Raw genomic sequence first — 16114 nt, forward strand, 5'->3', positions numbered from 1 at the left:
CGCAGCAATTGTGCGGAAAAAGCCAACCCATTTGCCAGTTAGAGAGATGCCAACAAAGTCCTTCTACTCACCTGCTCGCAAGATTGATAGGAGAATCCGTTCCTTTTCCTATTTCCGACTACAACTAACCGCATTCTGATACGCAACGAAAAACTATGTTTAATCCTAAATAAAATACTCAGTTATTACTCGGAAGTATAACTAAAGCTTTATTTTCAAACTGATTGACTGACTGATTCAAAATCAACGCACAACCCAAAAGGTTTATGAAGTAATTCACCCTTTTTTATGCACTTCTTTAAACTGTACACTTTTTCGAGTAAAAACAACTGTGTTTTGGTTTGTTTTATAATTTCTTTAATCAAATGAATTTATTACAGTTCACTTAGCTGCAGCGTACTGTGTCTTTATGAGATGAGCTACATTTTGTTCCAATTTGTTGCGCTTTGAAACGAAAGTATGAAAACCCATAAACGTTTCAAAGTGTCGAAGGTTGTGCAATATTCTTTCGTATTTCGTTTTGCTTACTTTATTTGATTTGATTTTTTGTTATAAATGTTTACTTTAGCTTACATTACAATTATATAGTTTGCTTTTATTTGATAGTTTTGCTGACATTTACGAGACTTTATTTGTATGAGTTTAAATTGTTGTTTCACGCTCTTTTCGCTTAAATTAAGTACATTTCTTAATTAGTTAATTCAGTTAACTAAACTTTGTAAATCAATTAAAATATATTTACACATAAGTATTTTGTTGTTGTTGTTGTTTGCTGCATTTGTTAAACGCGAATTGCAGCTCAAATTAACAATGTTATTAATTTATGTATTTTTATAATGGCTATTTGTTAATTATAGGTTTTTGCATTTTTTGTTGTTGTTTTGATTTTGGTTTTTTTTTCTTCTAGGTAGCATGGTGCAAGGGAAAGTGTTAAATTAATTTTAATGCATCAATTAATGCGAACCAGTAATTTTACACTTTGCCATTACACTTATAATTAGGTTTTTTTTAGCTGCAATTATATTAGTTTTTGTTTGGGGGCTTATTTTCGTCTTTTAACCCTAAACTCTGTTAATGGGATAATGCACATTTATTTAACAAGCGCAAAACGAGCTGACGCGATTTTTATCTCGGCATTTGTTAAAAATGGAGAGTTACCAATGTAGGTTCTTCTATATGATGCTCAAATAATTTGTCTCGTTTCCTTAAAATTGATGAAAATAAAAAAAAATACTCCTTTTTTACATATCCCGTTACTTGTAAGAGCTTGAGACTTCAGATTTATAATATGTATACTCCCCCGCTCCTTCCCCTTCCATCATGGTTTCCTAAAATTTTAAATTCTTTGTGTAGCTATAGTCCTTAGTTATTTTTGGTATGAATAGAAACTTGACTGTCATATATATATATCTTAAAATGCTCATACAAACTATACTAGACTATAACACGGATGTTTTTTAAGAAACCATTTCCCATGGAGTGTATCCGAGAGAAGAAGAAGCACATCGGCAGAATACGCTGGGTGTATGTCTTTGTATAGAAGGAAACTAGAATTTTTCATAGATCAGCTCGTCGCTGGGTTTAGGGTATCAGCTAGTTGTGCACTCCCGACCAGAGCACACTCTCTAGTATTTTTTTCGTGTGTATCTTCTTATTTATCGTCGATTTTGTTTTTAGTTATTGTTATTGTTTTAATACTTTTACGCTATGCATAAAATTAACACTAATTTCCACATCATTTATTGCATGACATTCATATATGTATATATATATATATAATCCGCAAAAATTATCCTTTAACTAACAATATTATTATTTACAGGTGCGTGGTCTCTCTGTCTGTCTATGTGTGTGTGTGTATTTCATTTAATTATCATGAGGTCATGGACTGCTGTTGATGTTGCGGCTGCAGCTGCTCCTGCTGCTGCTCTTGCCTGGAGTAGCCATTGCCGATTGACAGCCTGACATCATAATTGATATGCACTAAGGAGAAGCTGGCAGTGCCCAGAAGCCAGCACAGCCATCGCACCACCGAGCTGGCGGCCAGTGCCAAGATGAGGTTAAAGTTGAGGCTACTTCGAAGGCAGCTGCCGTTGCCGCCGCTCTTCTGCATGGCCGCGGGGCTCTCGTCTGAGAAAATGCAAAATACAAAATGATGAAAAATGCCTGGCCGGGGCCGTGCCTGCCACTTACCATTAATGACATTGACCACAACGCTGGCCGCCTCCGCTGTTGTCGGCATGCACGTATAGTTGCCCGTGTCCAGCAGCTGGGCATTGGCAATCCGCAATCTGCAACAGTAAAGCGAAACGTTAAAGCCAGCCAGCCACCCTGCTAGTTCAACTTGGGTGGCCAATCAGTTGCCACATGAATGCAACTTCATTGATCAAAGCTCAAAATGCCAGCGCGTCAGCTATTCAGCTGGAAACTAACAAGGGCCTAAGCACACACAGCCACGCCCAATAGGTGCGAATGGGCGTCAGCCAGCGTGTGAATAGCTACAGCTTGATGCTAGATGTTTCGTGATGAGACCAAACCCAAGCCTTACCTGCTTTGGAGCTTCTCGGCAAGTGTTGATTCCATTGAGATGCGCTGCAAGTCGATGGCTGCATCGTTCGGATGGGCCACAAAGGGTGTGAGAATGTAGGGGCCGCGATACCAGTAAATTGGCCCAATATCCTGAGCCGCCGTCGCCGGCTGTTTCACATGGCATGTGAGCGTTATAACGCTGCCCACTTTGACGTACAAATCCGTTGGTCCGGCTATAATCGCTTTGGCATCTGGCGGCGTCACTGCAATGGCAAAACGTGGAACGTGCACAAAATTGATTAATAGCACTTTTAGGCGCTCGCCCAATCTCAAACCCAGCCCCAATTCCAATCCCAACCCCACAGCCCATGTTAAGGGCATGTGGCTAACCGCTGGCAACAAAGCGTGCACACACACATTTCATTTGGTCTGGCGACAATTCAACAGATGATCCACAATTACACTCGATGAATCAAAGATGCACCAGCATATACCGCACGCTCTCTCTTTCAACAGTCTGGGCAACGTTGGCGACCCGTTAATAAGCACCACGAACAGATTTACAGAGACCCACCGTCAGATACGTGACGGCAGGTGAGCACACACAAATACCTTTAAAGTTCAACACGATTTGTGCGCTTCAGATTTGAGTTAACTTGAAAAGTGAAGCTTTAAGAAATTAACATTAATTTTCTCTTGGCATTGCCGGATATATTCAGCGCAGTTTAATAAGAACATAAAAAAGTCAGTTTAAATGGATTTGTAAATAACACGATTGCAGATGGATTTAAAATTGGAAAGGGGTAAGTAACAACATATCATTTTTATTTATATAATCGTTCATATTTTTCTGGAGTATTTGAATTCGGAATTTAAATTAATATACATACTGGGCGCATTAGCTACTCGAGCTGATTAGCCAATTAGCATATTTTGCCTTTGTACTTTGTCTCCTTAAAGAGATTAGCCATGTTTAACTATAGTTACACTTTATGACTACACTTTGCCTGGACATATGTTTAGTTAGTCTACGCATTGCCATATCGATTTATATGCCAAGGTTGTTGAGTCCAATGAGCTGGTCTCTCTTCTAGTTAACTAACTAACCTGCTGTGGGCCTTGTTGTCGTTGTTATTGTTGTTGCTGTTGATGTTGCTGTTGCTGTTGCTGTTTACTGCGCAGTAAAATCGGCTTTACTGGCTGCTGCCGGGCAGTCTCTGCCAGTGCACATCATTAACAACGTCAACATTTGACTTTGTTGACGGGCTGCTGTTGGCCCAAAACTGTCGGTGGACGCACCAAAAAAACATTAAACCAATTTTCAGTGCCTATGCGGAATGGCAATGGGACTCTCTACCACGAGTGTGTGCCGCGCATTTGTCTCTGTCTGCGGCAGCTGGTAACTGCCAACTGCCAACTGGCAACTGGCAACAAAAACAACAACAACTTATCTCGCCCCCAAAATCATGGCCAATATTAGAAAGCCACGCTGGCAGAGGCAAAGCTGTGAACATAATGCTTCCGTTCATGATCCACACACACACACACACACACAATAACAACTGGCGAACAACACTTAAAATCTGTGTTCATGTGTGTTTGTGTAAATTGCGCGACAGCAACGGGAATTGTGCCGGGCCACGCCCCGCAAACAATGGGTCAATAATACGCCCACCGGAAAAGTGTCCCACACACACGCCCAGAACCCGAAAGTCAGGGCCCCGCCAAATATTTTAGGCTTTGCGGTTAACAAATTTTTATGTGTTAGTTTTGCCATTTCATTTAGTTTTTGTTTTGCCGCATACCCCGTGCACGTAAGCTACTAAATGGGGTAACATAAATGGGATATGGTATATGAATCGCACGAGATTTTCTTTGTTTGATGAAGGGCACAACGAATGCCTAACGAAAGATCGAAGCAGGTTCTAGATGTGAAGAGAAAAGTAAGCTGAAATATATGTAACAGGAGCTTGGCGCTGACTACAGGGTATCATTTAGTCGTTAAGCCCTGCTTATTCGATAAATATCGGAAATAAAACAAGAATCTTCTATTATAAATATGTACAAAAGAAAGACAAAGCTCAGACGCTCGCTATGTCAAGAAAAGAAAGCTTAAACAGTGTACTTATATATAGGGTATCTCCTAGTCATGCACACTCTCAGCTGTTTTTTTTTTCTTTATTATGATTATGTGTCCGTTATGGGCAGGCAGCTATTGATAACACAAAGACCAGACACAAACAAATCCCCAAAATTGACTCTTCACATAATGGCCACCTGAATGCGGAGTGCGCTTAGAGGACTTTTCTCTTTATGGGCCAGATTTCACTAAAAGATACTCGAAGCACACAAATATACACAAATACATTGATAAACCAAGAGACGTTGGTCAGCAAATATTTAACAAGTGCTAAATAATTTTAATTCTAATTTAAAACTAGCTTTTGTCAGCTAAAAAATACGAAATTCTAACTTAAATACGATTGAATTGGCAACGTGCTATATCTATATATTTGAGTGTTCGCTTTTTGAGCAAATACTTTTGGTAAAGCTTGTTCACACGTATTTTAAATATGATTTTTATGCCACAAATTTCGCAGCTATTTTCATTTGAATTTCAAAAGGAAAAAGAGTAGAAAACTATTTGATACGGAATAAATTTTAGATCGCATAGAAAATGCAACAAAACTCTGAAGTTTAATTGTTGTTGTCAAAAAATAATAATCAAATAAATAGTCGCGCATTTAAGTTTAACACTTAATAAGAGGCTTTCAAGCTAAATACTTTATTGTTTTTACTATAATCTCTCATTCAATTGATTTTCTGCGAATTTACCCCATATTCCCCATATATATATATATATATATATATATATATATATGTTTAATAAGCTCTTGGCTCGCATTTTACCCACAAGTTATGTTTAGGGTCTTGAAACAGGATTGATGGCAAAGTTTTTCGTGTGACTTTTATGTACAGCGAGCCGAGCTTAAATCTCAAATATAATTTGTTTGCAAGCATTTTGTTGGTTTTTGCCAGAAAGGGAAATCTTCCGGCGTACAAAACCGGTGACGGAATATTTTATCACGCCGCCAACTGCAGAAGGCGAAACTAAAAAAATCTGCGCTGAGCATTTTTTTTTCTTTGCGTGCTGCTTCCAAATAATTTGCATAAATTTCTCTTCTTGGCATTGCGGCGACTTTCCGTCGCCGGCACAAGACATGTTGGCTGGCCTTTGGCAGAGTAGGGATTATTTTTCGTAGCAGCTGCGGGTGCAGGTTGCAGGTTGCAAGTGCTGCAACGAACGGAAGCAACGGGGGCAACCGGAAGCGACAGCGTTGATTTGAGTTTATAGCTGTTGATGAGATTTGCGCCATTTTGCCAAGAGTTTGTTTTTATTTATTTATTTTTTTTTTTTTGCAAACAAAGTCAGGTGGCTGCCGGCAGCCAATTTGTAGTTGCAAATCCCCAAATGCTGTTGCTCCAGTCCGTTAAATGTTGCCGAACAGGTGCTGCCAATTTTAGACATCTCAACGCGCTCTCCACACGAACTCAGCTAATTGAATCACATGAATGGTTCCCAAGTGGCCAAAAGAGTGGCCAGGTAAACGATTGAATGCACACACGGGAAAGCACAAGCGGCTCGCCACGATTCATCGCATCTGAAAAGGGGAAACTAAACCAATCACAAGAAACAAACGTGCAAAAGATTCCATTCGACAGCAAAACTATTCAATAATTTCAATTAAATTTCGCCACCTAAAAGGGGGGGCAAGGAAAATATATAATCAAAATAAATAAATAAGCAAAACTTTGCCACGACAAACATTCAAGCAAAAGTTGGTTTGACAACAAAAAAAAAAAAAAAAGAAAGTTTCTAAATCAATTTTATGTGCATGAATGAAACATGAACGTGCGGGCTATTGTGTAACAATTTATAACAAACAAGCACACACGCACACACACAGGGAGACATAAATACACACACAGATACACACACGCACACACAGGCACACACACACACACACGAACACGCAGCTTAAGCACACACAGGAGGCAACAACTTGAAGTTGAGACGCAACGGAAATCCATTGTAGAAAACTTGTAAAATGCCAAAACAATGGGACGAGAGCGCAGTGTAAACGTGCAAAAAACACCTCAAAGGATTCAACACACACACACACACACACGCGTACACACAGGCACGCAGACAGCGTAATGCCCTCGGGGCCACGCCCTCGTCTCTGGTGGGCGGGTGTGTATTACAGCCAGCATATGAATTTAGTATTGAATTTAAATGCAAATTGCGTTTGCATGCAAAACGTGTAGCAAAGTGTTTTGGAAAAACAAAAGATAGTTTATCCACCCACACACACACACATATACTTATGTATATATATATATATATATATATGTGTGCACTGAGTTTATATGGAGTTCGAGTCTGTCCATTGCATTGACCTACATTAACTGGGAAGCTTAACTGATTACTTGATAAACTACAATTGATGGTCGATTCTATAAATTGCCAAGTGCCAAGACATGGCTATCAATTTGGCTAGCCCATAGTTATATGGTTAGCTTTTAAATTAAACAAGTTAAGTAAGTCGAGAAGAAAGTGACATATCTTGGAAAATAAATTGTATAACTAAAAATAAACTTTTTAAAAAATAAACAAAACTAGAGTATTATTTATAATTTAATAGGAATGTTTTACAGTAAATATTAATAATAATAGTTATTAAAAAAAAATACATAAAAATAACAATTCATTTCTCGAGCCTTGAGCTAAACAGATTTTCCTGATTGAAGACATTCTTTTATCAAAGTCCGACTTCTAGATTGATTCTGCGCTTAAATATGTATAAAGTGAAAAGTATACACAAAAATCGATCAATTTGATTGAGCTTAAATTATTTCCCCTAAATTTAATAAATAACAAATAGGTAATACAAAAATGACAACTACTTAGCTTGAGCTATGATGATTTTCCTGATTGATGACCGACTTCGACTTCTAGATTTATTTCGCACTTAATTTGATGTCACATATAAATGCAGTATTTTTGCACATATTTTTAAACATTTTAGGTTCTCCACAGATTAAAAATCAATAGAACTTTCATCTTTAATATGAACTTACTTAAAGCTCATGGACCATGGACAACTCAGTCTTCAAAAAAAAAAAAATATAAAATATTTCAAGCTCATTTGAAAATAGAAGAAATTTCTTCAAAAATACTTACTACATCTGCTCAGCGGCAAACAAATTAAAATCTTCTGGAATATTGATGAGCATTTATGTTTTCTTCATTTTTGCATGAATATATTGATGCATTTATTATTGACGGAAAAAGTCTCTTTAATTTGAACGCATAAATTTTTATGGTTAGCCATAAAAAAGAAGAAACCCTTAAAGTACAAGCATATATATATATTAATATATATTTTTATACAGATGTAGATATTGCCTTATGCTATATGTATATATTTAGACGCTGCATTGTGGCCTGATGTCGCAACATGACGCATGACTAACGAAAACTTTATGCAGCTGACAAAGTTTATGAACAATTTGAAAGACTCCCCACGACTGGGCAGGGTACAAAAAGTTGCCAGTTGCAAGTCGTGCGAACCGAAAGGCGACGACAGCCCGTTGACAATGCGTAAGAACTCGGCGAGCGAGTGTTTATTACAGAGCGATGGCGAGAGGGGTTGGGACGGGGGGCAGGAGGTTAGGGGCTAACTCACCTATGACATTCAAGCGAAATGCCATCGAAATCTTTGGCTCCGTGTTCACCTGGCACTCGTAGATGCCGCTGTCACGTGGCTGCGCATATTTCACATGCAATGTCCAATCCTTCGAGTCGGCGGTGCGTACGACCTGCAAGCAAAGGATACGTAGATAAATCGTTAAGGCAACTGCAAATGTCCCAGTCCAAGTCCCAAACCCCCTTGGGCTGTCCTTGGGCAAATTTAATCAATGCATACAAGTTGGGCCAGGCCAGGAGCACCGAAATGCATACGCAATTAAGCTGACTTGGCTTACAAATGGCCAGCAGGCCCCATGGCCATTTAATAAGCCCGACAAGGAGGGATGGAAGGGCGGAGGTTGGGCAATAAGTAGATTACGTATACGCACCTTGAAGCGCTCATCAGAAGTGTAGGTCAGAATGCCTGCAGTCAGAATGTGCAAATCGCGTTTCCTTATCCAGGATACCTGCAAATAGACACAAACACACGCACACAGAGAGTTAGACAAAAGGACTTTGATCGCCTAAGTCAATTTCAAAAATTGCTAGGGAGCTGGCCAAAATAAAGATAGAAAATTTAATAAACCAAACGACAAAATGAACTAAGCGCTACACAGAAGAAAAAAATATAGCTGAAACAAAATCAAAATATAGGGGAGAAACTAAAAACTTTTTGCAGCGGCAGGCAAAGCGATTTGCAGCCAGGCAACAGGAGCGAGAGGTGCGTGCCCAAAATGTCAGCGGCTTAAAGCCTTGCCAAAGCCTTCGAAAAATGGTGGCCATAGCCCCACCGAAAGCAGCCAAAAAGTAATCTGCAAGCCTGCCGCAGGCGGCCAAAACTTTTCGCTGCGCCAAAGAGATGCGAGGCAAAAAATAAAGGAGCCTGGAAAAATAAAAATAAAACACGAAAAACTGAAGCCGAAACTAAAAGTGTCAAAGCGGCAAAAGGAAACGGCACCCGCCCACCTCAGCTATCCCTCCCTCTTAAAAAAAAAAGAAAGGAAAATGTGAAGAAAAAGCAGCCAGAAAGGTGCTACTAAATCTCGTTCTGTGCGGGAATGGATGATGATGAGCTGGGCGCCGGACTATGTGTTGGCTGCTGGCAACAGTTTTTGGGCAAGTGGATTTGCAGCCAGGTGAAAAAAAGAGTTCGCAGCGAAAAAGGCAAAGCTATGCAAAGCAGCAGCACTCGCAATGATAGACAGATTTAGGGACTGCTCTCTCGGAAACGGCTCAGCCAAAGTGGAAAGTGGAAAGTGGAAAGTAGAAAGTGGAAACTGAAGCCCAAAACAGATGCTACAAAATTCATTCAGTTTAAGCTGAATACTTTCTATGAACTGACCCTGAAACTGGCGCGGATTAATGGTGCTCTTGCTTGCGAATTTACAGTGAAATAAATTTTAATTAAAGATTCGAATACTCATTAACCTTAAGCTCTAAAAAGTGCTACTGCTAATGAGTAGCAAAATATTCAACACATTTTGGCAAACATTTTCAAAGCAGCTGCAACAAAGTTTCCATTTAACTGCTGATGCTTGTCAAAGACTTGGCAACATTGTAAAAAAAACCTTATCTATCGGAATTGCAATATTTCTCTACCCTTGCGATCCGTTCTAAAACTCAAGAAAACCTTTTAGAGAACAACAACCTACTCCATTACTTCTTCCATGTTCCTCTAGCATTGTCGCAGAATGTATTTTTTATTGTCATTTATTATTTTATATGCCATCACTTTAATTATTGCTATAATTTATATTTGACATATACATACTTTAACCTTATTCTCTCTTTTATTGAGTACTTGAGTCCTCGTTTTTCTCTATGTTCGCTCTGCTATACTCTCCATATACTACTCTCCATCTGCCTTTCGACACCTTTGCGAGATAAATTAAAATGTATAACACAGAAAAGGAGACATCTAAAGGACTATCAATCTCTCCTGCTGCCAGCTTCTATGTTAAAAAGTATCTCTATTTAAATTCCAGCTTTTTGCTAGTTTGGTCATGAATCGAACTTTAATTATTAAGCCGGCCCAATCGGCACACAATATCAAATTGATGTCAAAAAAAAAAGTATTTTCGAAAAAAAAAAACCGATTTTTTGTACACCTTAAATTAAGTGAAGAGAAACTCATTTGGAGCATCGAATTGATTGGCATTCAATACGAGGCGCAGCAAAAAAGTTCCACTTTTCGCAGCAAAGTTACGGTTGACCTTTGGAAGCCACAAAAAAAAAGAGGAGGAGTAACAGTGTTGTAAAGCGAAAGAAAAACGCAAAGAAATCAACTTTAAAGTTGATGAAGCAGCGCAGCAATCAATAGATACAAAAAAAAAAAAATATAAAAAAATTAAAAATAAAGCAAGGCTGGATGAGGGACAACAAAAAAGAAGATGAAACACAATGCAAAACCATAAACTAAACTTTTGAGGGTGGCGACAGGACGCGAAGGATAAGGACAACGGGACAAGAGGACTTCTGTCAGTCAAGCAAGAAAATGACCAAAAGACCAGCTGAGAGATGAGCACAATGAAAGCGGAACCGGAAAACGATACGAGTAGCTGAACAAACTGTCCGAAGAAAAAAAAGGCAAGCGAAAAAAAAAATTACTTTGGCGGTAAGTTGATTTTCAGCTTGACTAGCTCGAAAGTCAAGGTCAATATTTGCCTGAGCGATAGTTAAAAATGCATAAAAAAAAAGAAAAGAAAAGTATATCGAACGGAAGAAGACATTTTTGAGATAAGACGAAAAGACTTGACTCACCGATTTATCGCGCAAATTCTCGACGCGGCAATTGATGGCTGCCGTGTGTCCGGTCCGGGCCGTTATATTCCGGGGCATGCCAAAGTCAAAGACCGGCGGCGGATAAGTTGTCTCATCCACTTGCTCATCGACCAGCTCATCCAAAGCATTGTCAAAGTGCGCCGCATTGTTGTGGTGCAAATGCTGGTTACCATTCCCAATCCCATTCCCATTCCCGTTCCCATTCCCGTTGTGGTTGTGGTTGTGGCCATGGACCAGCGAGGCGATGTATACATCATCCACAGCCGCAATGGAGGGCAACAAGTCGTTGTCTATGATGTTGGCAGCTGCAAAGGAGAAAAAAAAAAACAATGAACAAATTGTGAAAACGAGAAATTGAGAAGCGGACAGCAGAAATTGAGAACTGAGAATCGAGCATCGAGCATCGAGAATTGAATAAGCAAATGCTGTAATTGTTGATTGAATTGGCAGCATTTGCCAGCTTCTCTGTTGTCTATCGCTGGCCAGGCCAGAACTTCATTTACAGCTTAGGCCATGGACAAAGAACACTTAAAGCTAACGAGATAGTGCACAGACCCCCGCACAGCATCAAACAAAGAAGGGTATAAAAAGGCCATTGCATTCAAAGCAAATTAATTAAATGCCACTCAATGCCTAGAGACAAGTGCCAGACTCTGCCAGCACTTGAGCTCATGTGAGAAAAGTCAAATGGCCAAATGGTTGATGGGTGTGCCTCTGTGAGTGTGTGTGTGTGTATGTGTCGACCGAAGCCTTGTTCATAGATCTTAAATGTGTCAGGCTGACATGGCTTTAAGACAATGGCCAATAGAATGCAGCAGTTGGCTGTCCTTGACTCCAAATGACTTGCGGAAAGCGCTCGTTATAATAATTATAAAAAGCATTGTGAACCAACAATCGAATCATTTCCTCGCTCTCGCGTTGGCTAAACAACGGAAATTGTTTTTAATTAAAATAAACGAGCGCTTTTTATGGCCCTGCGGCCGGAAGTGCGCATAAACCAAGACCGAGCGGCCGCCATTCGCTCCGGCTCTGGCTCTGGCTCCGTCTCCTGCTCTGCTTCGCATTCGATTCACGCGTCCGTTCAGAGTGATAAAAAATTTTGACAACTCTTGAAATTACACTTAATGAGTGCTATAGCGAACGTGTGAAGCGAACGAGAACAGTTACAGTTTTCTTGTTCTTTTTTTTTTTTTTTTTTTTTTGACGGCTGGCTGAAATGATTCTGAGAGTCATTTTTAAGTCCCTGCACAGCTCGTGAATGTCCCATTAGAAATTAACTGGCCTTGTAGAATTGAGAGTTCTTAACAAAATGATTATATAGAGATTATTCTTAAGATACGAGAAGCTTGAAAAAAGATAAGTCTTATAAAGGTGAGTCTTAAGAGACCAGAAGTGTGAACTCTATTTCAATTTTCCCGTCGAATTTCTCAAATTTTAAGTTTGAAATCTCATTCATACGCTGTCTTATAATTAAATATTTTAAATTAATTAATTATTCTTTTATAGCTAAAATGCATTACAAACCAATTCAAAGGGTATCTTAAGTATTTCTTTATACTCGCATCAGATAATTTCCACATAATAAATATATAAATGCTTGAAACATCATTCGTTTATAATTTTAATTAATTTAAACTAGGTTAAATCAAATTAATTTTATTTCATCCCGTTTATAACATAAATTATTAAAATATTCAAGCTGCAAAATAATTTAAATTGTTTGCCATGAATTTTTATTTGTTTTTTACACTAAAATGTTTTAAGCGAAAACGTTAAAAAATGTAATGAGCAATAATAATGTGCATAAGTTGTTATAAAATCATTTGAGTATATTTAAAAAACTCAATCTTTTTTTTTTTTTTTTTTGAATATTATTTTTATCATTGCTGTGATTGCCCATATCCATATTCATATTTATTTATCTCTATACGTGTCACATATCGCCATAATTTGTGCATATTTATCGTAATTTGCATTGCAATTTGAACAAAAAATAAAATTGTTCAGTCTGTTGGAAAAATTCCACGCATTTCATTGACCGTTCAACAAAGTTCAAAGTTCACACTTTGGTATACATAATGTGCGCACACATTAAGCACGCCCGACCGCACACAAATTTCTGCGACTAGAATATCCGCATGTGCATTATCCTGTTTTTTTTTTTTTCAAGTGCAACACTTGTCACTGGCACCTTTCGTATCCTTTGGCATTCCAAAAGTAAAATGCATATTTTTGCATTTGAATTTATTTGACATTTTAATGAGCGCATAATGTCAGCCCCGAGTGTTAGTCGCAGTCGACACTTATAATTCAACGTACGCGACTGCTCCTCAATTTAGCTCGTTGCCGGGCCGGGAACTGCCCCCGTGTCAGACCACCCTCCCCCCTGCTACACCCTCACTGTCTAACTGGGTCACTCGCTTTGGCAACTGCTGCTGCTGCTGCTGCACTTGAATCTTTTAGGCCGTTGTGGCACTTGTGCATGTTAGACACAAAAATCTAAATTATTTAAGTGCCCACACACACGGTAAGCGAGGCCGGGCCGGAGTGGGAGACACATCCGCTCGAAAGAGTGCGAAGCGTTTTTATTCTAGTTTGCTGAGTGCACCATTCGCAGATACCCATTGAATACTTTACTTAACTTTTCAACTTGATTTTCATATCATTATATTTGCATCTCAAACATTAACCATGTGGATAAACTGCCTTGTAAATGTATAGTTGCATGTCAAACATTGGGCATATATCAAACATTTGCCAATTACTTGAGTCCCAATTTAATTTGATTCATATCATTACAATTGTATCACCAACATTTACCATGAGGATAAACCACTTTGCAAATGTTAAATGGCATTTTAACTGACAGACATTTCGATTAAAATCATAATTTCATTTTACACTTACACCGGCACTGGCATACTCTTTCTAACAATTTTTTGTACAGGGTATATAAAAAGTAAGCTACACACGAAAAAAAAGCAACATGCAAAAGCGGCAAACTGAGTATTGCACTTGTTGTTGTTGTTTGGCTTTATTCTGCAGACACACACACACACACACACACACACACATGCAAATTCACACACGCACACACACTCATATTTTTTGGCATCATTTAGATGCTCGTCGAGCAACTGATGCAAATTTAATTTGGACACCTCCACACAAAAAGTGCGCGTGAGAGCAGCGGGTCGGGTTTGAAGAGGGGCGGGGGTAGATTGTGGTGGACCCAGGGGGATTGGTTAAGGGTAGCTATCTGCGCCATAACTTGCGCTTGAGTGTGTATGAACTGCAACTAATGATGTTGCAGGCACTCGAATGCGCCTTTTTGATTTAACGATCGACTTTTTTCTCCCAGTCGCTGTCGTCGTTGTTGCTGTTGTTGTTGTTGTTGTTGTTGTTGTTGCTGCTGCTGTTGATGATAACGTGGCAGAGTGGAGATTGCGCTGGAGAGGTCGAAGGTTGCAGATTGGCGAACACGGTGGGGGAAAGCGCTTAATGACTGGTTGGTTTGGTTAGCTGGTTGGCTGGTTAGCTGCCCGTTTCCTGCGGTTTATGCTCGCCTTTTGACTGGTTTTTGTTTTTTTGTTCAACTTTTTCGTGAGTGCTTTTGTATATTTTTTTTTATTTTGTTCCATGTGTTTCAGTTTTTGTTTCCTTTTTTTTTTTGGGTGGACGATGCGCCTATAACTTTCTGGCAAGCTGCACAATTTTCTCTGACGTGTTATTTATCATAAACTTAACTGCAGTGGTGCGCATAAAAAAGCAAAGTATACACTTTTTTTTTGTCGAAAAGGTTCATCAAATGCAAATAAAATGCAAATAAAAGTCAAGTGGTTACTCGAGCGCCTTTCAGTAAGCTCTCGATTGACCTTGGCTTCAAAAAATCAAAATTTTCTGCTGCCTGCCTTCGGGTTTAGCGGCTCGGAATATGGTTAGCTGCTCAGGTGTGGATATTAAGCTGATTTTCGGATTGGCTGTCGATTTGTTGTCGGATCTGAGTCCCGGCCTAGTAAGAGGGCGAAAAATTGTTTAGATTGTTCCACAATTTGGGCTAATGCGATGCAAATAAGCCGGTAAGCGGCTCGAAGGTTTTATTTCCTTAGGCGCATATTTGAAGTTTTCACAAATTTGAACGTCTCTAAGTTCAATAAAACGAACGTGCTTTGGCACAATAATCGCTGTGAAACGAATGCAGACGTGTCTAATGGGAATATATGAAATGCAAATTGAAGAGAGAGAAATACCACAGATAACAAATTTATAAAAAAAAAAGAAGCTATTTTTATCATTTTTGTGCTTTATTGTCTGGCGCCCAACATGGCACCAAAACACATAACCCTTGAAACAAAACAAACAATAGAGAAGCCTTTCACATATATAAGTATATATTTTTTTTTGTCGGCGGGGCAAATATTTTCATACCGAACGTAAAACACAGCTCTTGAATACAGAGATATTTTTAAGCATTGTGTTAAATGGCGCCCAGCACGTGGTGCGATGCGAAAACCCTTGAACTTAAAGTAATCCTACATCCTTTAAGCTCTATATATTCAAAGAGAATTCTATTTGAAGAGCAAGCTTTGTTTGTACGTAATTGGAGATTATTATTATTAACAAATGTTGCCCAACGAGGGGTGTAAAGAGAAACTTTTAAACTTGCAGTCGCATTAAGTGCCTCAAACAATATCAACTCAAAGAACATAAAATAACTGTTTACTAATTAAACAATGTGTATTTGTAAATTATTAAACAATTTGATATCCCTAAGCTGTTTGAAAAGGGCATTAAATATATTTTACACATGCAATTTTCTATTGCGATATACATTAAAACTTAAGCACTTTAAAGGCATTTAGCTTATGGCTTTTGAGCCTCAAAAAAATAAGACTAGCTACTCAGGATTGTTGGTCCGGGGGGAGTGGGCAGCAAAAGGCTTCTGAAAAATTCAATAAGCTGCTCAGTCTCAGCTATGACTACGACTGACTCTTCGCATCGTCACTTGCGGGCGTGTGGGGAATATTTATTAAAATCGCTGAGCACAATTTT

At 38.9% G+C, this 16114-nt stretch overlaps 1 protein-coding gene across 1 annotated transcript in view; it reads right to left on the reverse strand.

Annotated features, from left to right (window-relative positions):
* Positions 1-349: 349 nt before the first annotated feature.
* Positions 350-16114, reverse strand: part of dpr2 (defective proboscis extension response 2) — an 80341-nt gene continuing 64576 nt past the window's right edge. Inside the window, exons 3-8 of the mRNA XM_002059144.4 lie at positions 11042-11367; positions 8671-8748; positions 8280-8412; positions 2549-2792; positions 2194-2291; positions 350-2130 (exon numbers count right to left, since the gene is read on the reverse strand). Of these exons, the coding sequence (XP_002059180.3) occupies positions 1874-2130; positions 2194-2291; positions 2549-2792; positions 8280-8412; positions 8671-8748; positions 11042-11367 (1136 nt within the window). The 3' untranslated portion in view covers positions 350-1873. The remainder of the gene's footprint in view (positions 2131-2193; positions 2292-2548; positions 2793-8279; positions 8413-8670; positions 8749-11041; positions 11368-16114) is intronic.

This window comes from Drosophila virilis, chromosome 4, assembly GCF_030788295.1.
Source record: "Drosophila virilis strain 15010-1051.87 chromosome 4, Dvir_AGI_RSII-ME, whole genome shotgun sequence".
NCBI lineage: Eukaryota > Metazoa > Arthropoda > Insecta > Diptera > Drosophilidae > Drosophila > Drosophila virilis.